We start from the raw sequence: 13,933 nt of genomic DNA on the forward strand, positions 1-13,933 counted from the left end.
TCGTAAAGGATCGTACCGTTTCGTGGCTTAAAGCGCGAACAATAAGCATGCAGGGGCAAAGGGCATTTCAGAGGTTTCCCCTTTGCCGCTGGGCGAAGAAAAGCAATAGAATTTTCTCGGATTTAATATTTCGCCGTTTAGGATCGATAGCTGCGCGAAGTTCGTGGCAGTCGGGGGAAAAACGGCGGCGAAAATATCGGCGAATAATGGGTCTGGGTTCCATGACGAAGAAGCTTGTCATAATTTTTTCGCCGCGGTAAAGGCTGATTGAATTAACGCGCCGTAAATCCGGCGAATTAAGCGTTCAGAGTCGGAAAGAATACGACGCTTTCTGGCGTGATGGAATTAAAAGTGGAACCAGGGAGCGCAAAAATAATATCGCTTGTCACCCCCGCGCCACTTCCTAGGTTAATTGCACTCGACCCTTTTCGGCCGTAGCCACCCACTCCACGTTTCTCTTTAAAAGCGTTCGATAAGGCCACTCCGCCTTAAGAATTTTATCAAAGGAAATCAATGTATCACCAGCTCCCCGGGACGCTGTTGCGGATACGCGTGCGATTGAACACGTTCAATCTTTTATCGTCCATGTTGCGTTCAATAACGCCATTCTGCTTCTTCCGAGACAGGATTTTACAATCTACTTCCAGTGAATGAGCTATTCTGAGGCTCCATTTAGAAATTAAAGTCCGTTTTATACCTTTAAGTGAGGAAGATCACAGGGTAGTGTTCGGTCGTCTTAGGGCTCCTTTCACATAAATTCAAAGGAATAATCTATCGTCTGGCTTCTCTAAATCTAGCACGAGAAATAAGTTCACCCCTGAGTGAGCGTAGCGCTGGCTGTGAGAATGCGAGAATCTTTCTGTGGCGTTAAGTATGACGGGGATATTTAGAAAATAAAGATTCAAGAGGCGTGTGTGCTTGAGAATTGAATAAATGGTGGCAGTAAGTACATCTCCGGAGGTAAGAGGGGTCTTAGGGGCGGTCAGTGCGCTGTGAGAGCAGTAGTATAGCACCGTAATGCGAGCGGCGAGTAGAGAGAGCGTTAAGGGAGTGCTTAGAGCGAGCGTTTAGAGACTAGCGAGAGAATGCAGCGAAGGACACACAGAGCGTGAAGAGGGTAAGCTTTCCATCTGTATTTCCTCTACCCGCTGTATTGTATCCAATGTACGATAAAAATCAGCAGACACTTTGCCCGCCTAATTTCAGATACATCGATCCAGATTTGAAACTGTACAATGTAACAGATTGCTTGCTTCGGACGCTCAGACGTGAAATGAAAACCGGCAACGCGTTTTTTTTTTATTCGCGTGCGGCGGTGTTTGCGCTGGAAAACAATTCCGAGCGCGAATCCTACACCGAAATGCACCTTTTGCATGAATTCCAACCGAAACCGCCGTACGAAGAACGAAAATTTAATAAAACACCGCGGAAGGTTCTATTAACGAAAGCAAAACGCGGCGAATGTGCTTGCGCTTTCGGGCTGTTCAAACATGAAGAATGGACCGCGAAGCAATCTCGGTCGCGTTATCGGCCCTAATTCCCGCGCGTAAAGTTTATAATTCGCTTCATTTACGAACTGTGGGATCAACTCTGGAAACGGATGCGATACACAATACAGGGATCCATTATCGCGTAACACCAGCAAGTAGGAACATAATGGAGCATAAGCACGATTAATGTTACACTTCAGATCGGTTTAGAAATATACCATCCAGCTTCAGGCTGTTATCGTCGAAGGGGTGAAAATCCCATTTCAATCAACGAGTACCTATTGACGATGCTCCAACGATATTTCATTTGTTCCTTCGGCTCGCCTCTTTTGTCGCCTCCCAAATCCGCTGCCCAAAGCGCAATTGACTAATGGACGACAATCCTCTGCGAAATCACGCGGCAATTATGATACACATCGATTTGCATCGGGGGGCAGCTACTTCGAGCTGCGGTTATTCCAACTGAGGTGGGTGTAACCGCACGAACCCTGGAAACCCCGCTCGGAGCTGTATTATCCGTTCGATTAAACAACGCGGCATCGGACCAGTTCGCTTTCAGAGGGAATGGAAGGTTATGCGAAACGAAAACCAAGGGGTCCTATCGCCTTCATCAGGAACGCCGCGGTTCCATTGATGTTTATGCCGATGAGGTGTCACCGACTCAACAGGTTACTACCCCTGTGGATCGCTATTAAACATCCAGCAGCGAGGAATTTTGTTTCTTCTGAGTTGCATCGACCTACTTGAAGCGACTCCGCCGGCGGATCACTTGGCGGTGGGAACGGACCGCGCTCCGAGGTTGGATATGCAAGGTAATGCTGGCGATATTGGCTCCTTGCGGATTTGTGGATAACGTTACCGCCTTGGCAACTGTGCTTTCCTCTGATCTACCATCAGAAAGTGTTAACGTCTTCGATCAGTGAGAGTGCTCGCTACTCGCAGCCTCAGAACTGTTACAGAGAACTGACGGAGGAGACGAGTAGTGGAAATCCTCACCGATAGCACGAGAAGAGAGAGAGGTCGTCCAGAAATTATACATTCCGGTTATCCTATTGATTGCGGGACAATAGGGACGAAGAGTTTTCGGTTGCGGCGCGGATCAGACTATCTGAATAGGTGATATTTTAGATGCAAGGAATATCAGAGTCCGGAATTTGCGAGAGCCGAGCATGAATATGAATCTTCATCTCAGCCAAGCCCCGGAACCCGTCGCGAAAAGTTGTTGGGCGCTCGAAATGTAAATCGACGCCGGAGTCGGTAAGTTCGAGGTATCAAATTCGAATTAAGTACCGGTTGCTGAAACGCACCGGGCAATATGCGCAATTTTAGCGAACGGAGCGCTTCTAATTTGAAATTCATATTACGTGTTAGCTCGTGTTACTCTCCCTGGCCAAATAGACGAGCAGCTGAAACATACGAGGTATCGTTCCGCGAATGTTAAATGCCGAAGCATTATTCGAGATTTCCTCGTTCGAAATCGATACCCTCCCCCCCTTTCGCGAGCACGACGGATTGATACAAAACTAATGGGAATTTCATGATGGGAAAAAGTGCACGCCGTTCGAACGACAATACCCTTTTTCTTCTCTCTCTCTCTTTCTCTCCGTGAACGATTTTATTCGAGTCTGAACGACGCCCTCGTTAAAAGCATGCCGGTTTTAGGACAGATCTTTCGAAGAGCGAGGAACAGTGGGCGACCATTAATTCCCGATCAATCGTGTACGACCATTAGCGAGGATTACATTCTTTATAAATTCGTATACAAACGTGGAGCACTGCCTCTTGAGTTTCACGCGGTTTTCTTCGCCGTTACCATTCGAAAAACTGCCATTTGTCTGGACACCGAATAAAGCTTGAACGATCGTCTTATGGCGCTATTAAATTTTTCAGTCGCCAGTGTTTTGTCTGGGATGAAATGCAGGCGGCGATAGCTAATGCGCACAGTTACCGATCGCACGATGTTAAGACGACGGGGATGCTAATTTTTCCCAGCTTGAATGGTTAGGCGCTTAATAGACTTATTGTTAACTTGAAGCAGAATCCCGTGGAAGTTAATCACCGATGTGCATTGATATTATCATTCACCTACTTTTACTGTTTTTCGACAAGATTGCACCTCGTTCCGTGGACTTCCACCCTGGAATTCTTTTGAATTACTGCCAAGTAACTTGCACAAGAAAACGTGATATATTTTCCTCTCGAAGAAGGGGAAGATAAGGGTAACCTTCGCGTCTCCCAAAAGAGGGACGAAAAACCCCAGATACGTGACGTTCGCCGAAAAATAATCAAAACTTTGTTGAAAGCAAGCTTTTCGGATACAACGGTAACATCGTGAAATGTTTTCCGAACATCGTTTACAGAGGAAAATTTGACTCCATTGTATTTCGTTGTATTTTGGTGCACGTTGAAACAGAAGATGACTGGGGAAAATGGAAAACCGTGAAACGTATCGGCCGCGGAGCCATTGATCTCTAGAGCACTCGCACGCGCTTAAAGCTGTCAGGAGTTTTTTTTGTTGTGCTGCGGCGTGAAAAGATTCGCCAAAGTATTTTTATAAGCAGAGGGATCGTTGTTTTGCCGTTGTTAAATCGAAAGAACTTTTGAGACCGTGTCGCTGCGAGAGGAAGAACGAAACAGGAACAACCATTCGTGCGCGTTTAGTGCACATTTCCGACCCTATGCTTCGCCGTGGAAGAATTCTAATTTGTATCACACAGCAGAATGTTGCTCGTATTTCTCGGGGAACGATGCCTGGTGATCTTATCGGGTTTAATAACGAAACGGCTACGGCGGCCATGAAACACGTTGCCTGTTCTGCTCCATTGCGTGAGATGATTTCGCGAATGCGAGGCATTGAGCGATTTGATACATTTTTTGTCTCTCTTCTGAGCACGTTCGACGGATCGTGGATGTACGAACGGGGAGCTTCCTTCTTCTAGAAGAAGTGACATTTCGGTTCCCGCGAAACGGTTGCTATTTTGTTTAATCAGACGCTGATCGATAACTGGCATAAAAGACGCGGTAATTGGATATTGGCTCCATCCGAAGAGATGACACTGGATATCCCTTGATTCTTGTCTCCAGGGACCTCTAAAAGGATCTTCGAATAGTAGCGTATCAAAGGTGACTGTAACTTCATCGCTTATATAGTCTATTGTCAGTTTTCTCGGCCAAACGAAGACTAGAAGGGAGAAAATGTTTCATAAACGTAGACGCAAACATGCGTTACGGGGAGACTACAACAAAAGTACAAAACGCAGAAGTGTACACCGCGGTTTGTACTTTTGCTACTACTCTCTCGCAAAGTATATTCAGGTCGGCGTTGTACAACATTGTTTTCTTACGTTTAATCCTAAAATATGATCTAGCCAGTGGACAATAGACGCGATAGCCCATGCAGCTTATATTCGTAATCGCGACAGGGTACATTGCGGCGATAAGTGCACGGAGTGCGTAAAGAAAGCGAATGGGGAGAATTGACTCGAAGAGCTTTATGAAAAATTGATAGAGAGATGACAAACTGGACGAGAGGAACTCGCTCGAGTTGCCAGTCTTTGTCCCCTTCGCCGGAGAAGAAACTTCGCCTCTGTTCCAAGTTTCTCGAGCCGCGTTCTCGTCGGTACCTGGGAAACCAATCGTATGATTCCTTTGTCTCGCGGGCTACGTGCAAGGTGTTCGTTCGTGTTCGCGAGCTGTAAGGTCGTGAAAGAGTGTGTAAAATAGGGAAACGTGAGTTCGATACCGATGGATTCGTCAGGACGAGAACGGCGGACCTCAGGTGCTTCAAGTTTAGGGTCTGCGTGTCCTCGGCGTCCTCGGTCTCCTCTCTCATCAGCAACGACGTGACTTCGAAGGAGGCTTGCCTGGACTTTCCACCGCCGTCCCGCCCGAATCTGCCGATTCTCGGCCGACTGTTGCTCTCCTTTCCGCTTCCCTCGTCGCAGCTCGTTTTGAATCGCTCCCGTGAAAAAGGACATGCCATTTTGATGTTGGTCAGCTTTCAAAGAGATTGCTGCCGGCGATTCGGGTGCACGAGGCTCTCTAACTAGCGGGAAGGGTCGTGCAAATGTTACGGTGGTTAATTGCGAACGGACGCGTCACGCGGCACTCTCATGTTTATCAGCGATCAGCTGTGCAGTTGACACACAGAGCCTTTCTCTCTCTCTCTCTCTTTCTCTCCCCCTCTCTCTCTTGCTCACCCTATCTCGCTTCCTTAACGCCACAGTTTCCTCCCCTGCCAATCGGCTTTAGCGATATGTGCGCGCCCGTTTGCTCCTCGCTGCCCTATCTGGTCCTCGTGTCACGAACCGATCCTCTGGCATCGTTGCCTCAGAGCCCGTGCCGGACCAGACACCTGCCGCAACTACTATTCACCCTCGTGTCCCAGGCCGCGGCTGACGACGCTATCATTTCACTTATTACTGGCGCGCGCTCGTTTATCGCAGTCCGTGTTACCGCAATGCAATCAGCACTTACCGCCCGGCGTCCTCTCTACGATCAGCTCACCGGGTCAACGGCGGTACACGCGGTTACGTTCTAGCCCCTAACTCGCGCTCACCCTCCGCCTCTGTCACTCGCTGCCCGTCCGCTCGAACAAGCGCACCACTGAGAAAACAACGCTGGACGCGGATGAGGATTCCTCTCCTTTTTCTCTCGTGTTTACTTTTTGCCCTGGCGCGGCGGAACGACGTTCCTCCGACTCTGTCCAAATACCGTGGCGCGACCAAGCAGTCCTTGACGATTTGCGAATAGGTTCGCGCGCGTTCCCCCCTGCTTTTCCCCCAGCAAAGTAGTAATCGCGATGCACGATCGGCCGTCGATTGGCAAGCACGCTACGTACGATGCCGTGTCGGAGCGCGTAGCGCCATACTAGTCGCGGATTGACCGAGGCGCAGCGAGCAGCGCCGAGCCGCCGTTTCGTCGGCAAGGGGGTGCACGGGGTGAGAGGGGCGCGGTGGTGGATACTAGCGCGGGTGTTCGGGGGCTCGAGGAGCGTCGAGGCGCCACGATGGACGGTGGTGGAAACGCCTGCGCGAATTTTCAGCCCCTCTCAACCTACCCGGAGAGGGAGAGAGAAAGGAGGCGGCTTTTTCTCTTTGCTTGCAGCTCTTTCAACCGCAAACGAAAACCTGCTCCCTCTGCCCTACTTGCCTGCCCTACCGCCTGCCTCTCTCTGCTCGCCTACCCCCGTTCCACATCCCTAACGTTGCTTGTTTCGCGCGAAATTTACAGAAACACAAGCCCTTCCGTGCCGCTCTTTTCCCTCGGCCCCGCTCCGACGGCCGGAGCTCGCTCAATGAGGCGATTGACAAGCTCGAGCTGGCTGTCGATCGGAATTCGGCTCCGCCATCCTCCGAGAACCTTGTTTCCACACGTGGTCTGTTCTGGGTGCTTGTTCCTTTCGACAAAGCTTTGCCGTGTGCACAAAGTAGCGCGGCAACTGTCGTTACCACGATGTCTTTGAAACTATTGTGGTATCGTTTGAAGTTCCCGATAGATGGTCTAGGTCATGGACTCGGAACCGGGGATTCAAAGTGTCTCCGGCACAGAGTATGGAGTTTCCTTCAAACTGAACCGTTCGCAGACTTAATTTCACGAGAATTCGTAGTCTTGTACTGATCAAAATTCAAGATGGCACGTACAAATGACTTTGTTAAATACAACGAATCTTTCTATCAAAGCCAGCATGGTATAACGCAATAGTGGAAGAAAAGGAGAACGTATGATCGCGTTCAAGGTACAAGTTACGAGCTAGAAAAATGTCAAAACGTACATGATTTCGTTTAAAAGATAATGGTGCAGTATTATTCCATTAATTCTCCCAAAGAGGCCCTATTGCGCCGCAAAGAGAAAGACGTAATTCGATTTCAACGAGGTAAAAGTAGCGGCTACATCCGCAAAGCAGCTGGATGCACAAAGAAGTCGTAATAAGCCACATATAGAAATCCACCTACCAAGGGATCGCCATACGATTGCCTCTTTCACATTGTGCAACTTTTCTTCGATACGTTCCATCGCGTCAAGAAACGCTCTCTCCCCCCCCCCCTCTCCTTTATCAGGAATAATAGCGCAGACTATCATCGATCATGGAAGTTCGTCGGAATGTTTTAAACTTTCGACCGCGGCTCGTTCTAGGTAGGTAATAACACTTTCGCCCTTCCGCTCTTCGTCCCTTCGAATCTCAGGATTTTGCTAGATCGAAGCACCGTTTCCGTCTTCCTCGTCCGACGTACACACTCCTTTTGCATCCGTACATATTTAATGCCGAGCGAGGCAAAGAACTCCATCTTGCTGGAAGGCAATGCCTTGAAACGACAGATTCTTTGCAACTCTAATAACACTGTTCCGTCACCGCCTTTAGCCGAGCGAATCTTCATCTTTCTTTCGTCCTGACGAGGGAGGGGGAAAAAAAGAGGAATAAGAATAAGGGACGTACGGGTCCTTTTACCAGCGGCGCACTTACTTTTCCGTATTTTTTCCTCCGCCGTCCCCTCGACGGGGCTCTCCCCTTATCAAAATGGGCCGCCATTTCTTTGTGCCGTCCCGGAGGATCGCAATTTGAGCTAATTTCACAGGAATACCTCGAAGCCTGCAATCGACGTGGATATTTCTGAATATCACCGTGGGAGCTCCCCTGCGAGCGGGGGGAATGAAATATCATGCAAAGTGGGTGTACCTAATGCTTCAGACCTGCTAATGGAATCTTCCGATGGTCAAACAATTTTCAATAATGTGAAGCGTAACGGGTCGCGTGCGCGCTGACGTTGCCGAGGCGTTTCCTCTGTTATTAGGTACCTAATAACGACGCCGAAGGGATACTTGCGTTAAGACTTTTGCAATCTGTAATTCCTGTAAACTCTTGCATTTACCTGGTAATCGTCAACGTTGTACTGCAATTTTTCTGTCAAACACTCCTTTAGTAACGTAGAGAGCGTCAAGAGGGGTAGGTACTTTAGAATTTAGGAGCATCAGGAGCTCGCTGGCGCGGGTAAATAACGTTATTACAAACATTTGCAACCAATTAAAAGTTTGAGTGTACCTCCATCAGCTATATATTGAGGGTGACTGGCAAATGGAGCTTAAGTGATGTAACAGAATATTAAATTGATATGGTATAAGGAAGAATGGTGGAATTACCGACAAGTTTAAACAGACAGCTGTGCAGATTGACAATTAGAACGATATTTGTGAGAGTTGATGCGGGGTAGATGTAAAAATATATTACTGAATTAATAGAATGTATCATATTGGAAAAGTTCTATATGAAAATGAGAACGTCGAAGCTGTGGAAAACAGTAATTCCGAAGAAAGGTAGACACGAATGGAAATTACATTTTGTAATAGGTTTCGTCGAACTGATATTGCTTCGCCGCTCATTTTGCCCCACGATGATGAAATTCATGAATTCTCTCTCGCTAAAACGTGCGTTCACGCTTTCCACGAAACTGTAGGCCAAATAATCAACCACGCTCAAGCAAAATATAACTTTCCATTCGGGTGGCACTGCTGATGTAGTTCCTTTTATTCATTGTATGTTTCTTGAAAATGAGGGACTATGAATAATAACGTAGAATGTTTGTTCATAATTCTGTAAACAGTGGTGCATACGCTATTCTTCCACGTCAATATTTCTTCAACTACTCACGTAACTAAGTCACTGAGTTTGATTAAACAGCTTATGAAATATTATAAACAGATCTGGATGGCATTTCGCGAATACCACAAGAATAATGACGACCTCGTCCTTTTCCTGTCGCGCTTATGTGTCACGTATGCCTCTATATGTGTTTGTACTACTTGCGCTTCAGTAAGCAGAGGAAGATCGACGCAGCCTAATTCGACTGCTAATCTGCGCTTGGAACTTCTTTCTTCCCGAAGGAACTGCAAGTTTAGGCGCCAGTGGAGGACCATCGTGCCAGATGCAAGCAACACACAGATAGATGAAGTTGCATATCGGTGGCACAGGAAAAGCAGGACGACACTGAGAAAATAAGTGCCGCTTTTATAGCTTGTTACGCTTCTCTAGGGCGACATTAGATAGGCAAGCAGACAATAGCGGCGCGCGATCGATACTCTTAATGCCTGCAATATTGTTCCTCCGAAAATCTGTATATCCTTCGCTGGCGAAAAATACTAGACATCTCGGCGGGATAACGCTGAGCGCCGCGTATGTAAATCCAACGCGGATGCTCGGTTATTGAAACATCGAAACTCTGGCCCGGCTCATTTTCCACCGTTTATAATCACGTTGCAGACGACCGGGAATTAATTTATTGCTCCGTGCACAAAGCCGTGGCGAAACGTTTCATTCTTTTTCGCGGTGGAGCGACGGCTCGCGGCGCATAGAAAACAGTGCTCGGTATTAATTTAATTAAGGAACTAATACTTCATGGGCGGCGCGAATGGACGCAGGTACTGCAAAGTCGGTGGCGGTACTTGCTCGCAGTAAATGCCAGACCAGTACAATAATCTCTCAGCAAAACGGAACGGAGTAGGGGCGCATCCAGTGTCTAGTAAATGCAGAAATTTGCGGCCAACTAAATAGCGACGCGCGAGCAGCAGGCTTTAATTGCGCGCTGCGCGCAAGCCTGTAATAGAAATCCTTTGTACGGGACCTATAAACAAGAGTGACGTTCGCGGAATACCGGATATCTTGTGTCGAGAGAGCGGGGGGCGCGTGTTTGCCGTGGAAATACTTGAAAAGCGTTTCGAATGCGCATCGTTCTACTTTGACGCCGATAAAAGAAGGAATTGTGAAATTCCATCGGGAATCTTGGAAGTTCGAGAGAGAAACAACCCGAAGCAAAAGCCAGCGCCGACCCTAGAGAATTATTAGCCATTGCACAAATCCTCAAACTCGACCGCGACGTGACGTGGAGAAATGGGTGTACCGAAAGCAAATGTTCTGTGAAAGTTCGGATGAAGCAACAGTCGAAGATCGTTGGAAGTTCGATGTAAACGCTGCCATTGAACCGATGAAAGTAGTTGTACGCTCGCGGAATGAAAACTGCAGGAGAACAAGCGGCCACTTACTAGAATTCGACGAATGTTAACTGATTGCGAGAATATCATCGCTATTAAAGTATAAAGTTCCTTACTACTTTATGCTGGGTTCTGCTTCCCCAACAGTTCTTGAATAATATTCTGTTATTTTACGACCACGCGGCTGTGTTGTAAAGATATATACCCTTCAGGATATAAGATCAAGTCTTACCCGAACTATATTGAAAGCGTCCACCACTAAATCCTTGCAAACTGGAGCAGTCCTCAAGAGTGCAAAACCTAACGATAGTTCTGCATTTTATCACGCACTCTTGGGACCCATCGCCACGAAGAGCAATAAAATGCCGTTCTAGTTTAAACCTTTGACACCCAGTGCGGCGAAAAACGTAATTCCGACTCGGCGCTATATCTATGAGGCGGACTATAAAACTGGTCCGCCTTGATTGCTTTCTTTTATAGCGGATCGATATTTACGGCACGCTTTAACCTAAACAAAAATTCTTATCTCGTTGCAAACTCCTGTACACATTCTACAACCGAAGGAACAGTTTCGCCTGAAACAGGAATCTCCGCTGCCTTCCGCCCTGGAATCCTGTAATCGTAATGCATCGCTTCGCTCGAGAAAATTAACTCCCTTCGGCTGCGCAGAGAGCTTTAAACTGTAATCAGCTACATTTCCAGCCGGCACGTGCAATAAAGGCTCTGTTTCCGGTAGATGACACGGTTCTTTCATCGAGCAGGGTGCTGTTGACGCGCCTCGCCTAAGTGCCCCGACCCAGAACTTCGTCAACAACGGGGGCGCGGAACTTGCAGCGTACTTTGTTTGATTCGTAATGCGTCGGAACTTTGAATTTGATCGTCTGCGAGGCGCGTTTCAAACTTCGCCTCGCCGTCAGTGCCAGGAAAGTACGGCAGAGTGGCCCCCGACTATCCGCCACGTGCATTCCCTTTACACGTGTACAGTTATCGAGATTCGTACCATACAAGTTCGCCGACAGTTTCATCCGGCAATGAATCAAAGCTCACTTGAGGCTGGATCGATGCTTTCGACCGTGTTGATTCCGTCGGCGCGCTGCAAACTCCAGGGGAAGGGCTTAAATAATGAACAATTCCTGGAGAAGCTCCAGAAGCTCCACAGTGGTATTCAATTTCCCGATCTCTTGCTTCGTCGATGCTTCCTTCGTTCTTGAAAAATGGGGAAAGAAGAAAGTACGATGCTGGACACGTGGGGTATTTAGCATTTACAAGCAGCCGAGTCAGGTTGGTTCGGATTGTGAAGAGCATTGTTGAGATAGCAGAGTTCCCTGTATGTAGAAGGGCATATGTTCGTACGAACTTGTTATCTTTAGGTGCTGAATCCATTCCCGAAGTGGTATTGCGTTACACCCCCTACGTATTTGTTAAACGAGGAGCTCCACTGTCACTATACAAATTAAATAACGAAGTCGTGAATGTTTCATTCGAGGAATAGGTCCTACGCTTCTGGTAAATTCCCCCGTATTTTCACGAGACTCCACGGCTAAGTCGCATGTTTATGTATTAGGGCAGATACCCGCCCGCAACTTATCTAAATGTCCTCAATCGACTTAGACCCTCGTTGACTTTGCTGGACACGCCCCGAGCTATTTCGACCCACACCGATTCGTCCGGAGCGGTTCCGGCAAGTTTCCATCGGCCCGACCTGTGTCTATACTTCCGGAACTTGGGCTGATTAGCTCCGACCTTGTCCACCCGATCTCTGATAAACCTGAATCAAACTCGATCACCCCCGCCTGGACACCCTCGTCGCTCCTGTACGCCTCAACGCGCTTCGACCGTATGGAATCTAATTCCACCCACTGTCATAACTTTTCACCAAGTCTCTACACGTCCTGTGCCATTTCTGGGGGTCAAGATCGGTTAAGTTCGACCGCTTGATCAGATCGGAGAGAATCTCAGGCAATCTCGAGAGCTCCTCTTCCAAAAGTTAGCCAACAAAAGACGTTGTATGTCATTGTAAGTGGGAGAAAGTTGGGACGCATTACGCCAAATCAAAAGAAGCTCCAAATAACGAATAGATACTGCACAAGGAAACGCTCCCACTGCGTACACGTTACCAATCCAATTGAAGGAAAATTGACACTCCAGCGAATTGAACAAAGTATAAGAGTGACCAAAGTTTATGATCTAACTAACTCAATGCTCCTCGAGGAATGTTTAGGACACGTTGAATAGTATTTGAATAGGTAAAATCCAGCCGAGGGTAGTTCGAATTAACTAAGTTGATGCAAGTCGAAATGAATTCCTGACGAATTATTGCGTGTGCCAAGTATGAATAGGATGGATGCTGTTTTATAGCATGGCGGATATTACAAACCGTGACGCGAGTGAGGGTGTGAGCGAGCGGGTTATGAGTAATCCTGAAAATTCAAAGGGATCGTATGTTGCGGTTAGTCCTGGGTTGGAAGCTGGTCTTGGATATTGAAATGGGTTTCGCCGTGCCGGCATTGGTTCGACCCTAGTTCACTGGTGTTTCGGCGGGTGCAATAGATCGAGGCAACTTGGCAGGGCAATTAAACGCACTTGAGGGGTTTCTCCCCTGAGATGCCATCCGCTGTACAGCAAGCTTATACGATGAGATTCTTTGAAATCCGTAGGTGTTCCGAGATACACATTTTAGATAGAAGGCAGCGTGTTTAAACGGCAATAACATATTGATGGAAATGTACGAATGGTGCGAGAAGGGAAACGCGAGATATTTTTCTTAGCGTCCATTTTATCTTGAGAAATCGCGCAAGTAGTCGCAAGAGCTGGTATTGAAAAATGTTCCCCCGAGGAGAAATGAGAAAGACTTATAGAAGAGCACACAAGATTTCCCATTGGATATCAAAGGTTTAGTAAAGGCTGTCGCGCGCACTTATTTCCCCTTACCATCAACGAGCTTCGCTGAAATTGCGTTTCGACATCGCCGTTAACGGGAACGTTACAGGTTACACGAACCTACCGATCCTCCTCGATTTTCAGCGAACTTAATCGCTGGCGCCGGTGCCTAGCGGTTCTATCAAATATACTCGAATTTTTCAATCTCGCTTTTCTCCAGATTGGAACAAAAGTGTGTAATGAAATTCCGGCGAACGTGTTATTGACAATATCGGTGCCATGGTTATCAAATATTGCAACTGAAATTCATTTTCGACAAACCGATACTCGCTACGCCATACAGCTTATTTCTTCGCATTCAATTTCATTCGGATTTAAACGCTCCTGAATGCGAAAACAAACGCCATGCGGGCCGTCTCTGAATAACAATTTCCACAGCGAATGTAGAAAATGGTTTATTTTTAAATTTAAAAAAAAAAAAATCACTCCGCCCAAACTTTATACACAGATTTCTGCAGTGATCCCGCGTAGCACGGTATGCACATTATTCCGCTCTTTGTAGGACAGTAAATAATACGAAG

General features: G+C 47.3%; 2 protein-coding genes across 8 annotated transcripts in view; one reads left to right on the plus strand and one right to left on the minus strand.

Annotated features, from left to right (window-relative positions):
- Gycbeta100b (guanylate cyclase soluble subunit beta-1-like) overlaps nt 1-13,933 on the plus strand; it is a 76,224-nt gene that overhangs the window by 32,333 nt on the left and 29,958 nt on the right. The window lies entirely within an intron of this gene.
- Gycalpha99b (guanylate cyclase 1 soluble subunit alpha 2) overlaps nt 1-13,933 on the minus strand; it is a 70,429-nt gene that overhangs the window by 23,783 nt on the left and 32,713 nt on the right. The window contains exons 1-2 of one of the 7 annotated variants that reach the window (XM_076808546.1): nt 5,967-6,339; nt 5,233-5,893 (exon numbers count right to left, since the gene is read on the minus strand). The exons of 4 other annotated variants lie outside the window; for them this stretch is intronic. In XM_076808546.1, coding sequence (XP_076664661.1) covers nt 5,233-5,472 — 240 coding nt within the window. In that variant the 5' untranslated portion in view covers nt 5,473-5,893; nt 5,967-6,339. Of the gene's footprint in view, nt 1-5,232; nt 6,340-13,933 lie in introns of those variants that run through there. 2 more of the 7 variants (XM_076808547.1, XM_076808553.1) reach the window with 2 other exon arrangements.

The sequence above is a fragment of the Andrena cerasifolii genome, chromosome 3, assembly GCF_050908995.1.
Source record: "Andrena cerasifolii isolate SP2316 chromosome 3, iyAndCera1_principal, whole genome shotgun sequence".
Taxonomy (NCBI): Eukaryota; Metazoa; Arthropoda; class Insecta; order Hymenoptera; family Andrenidae; genus Andrena; species Andrena cerasifolii.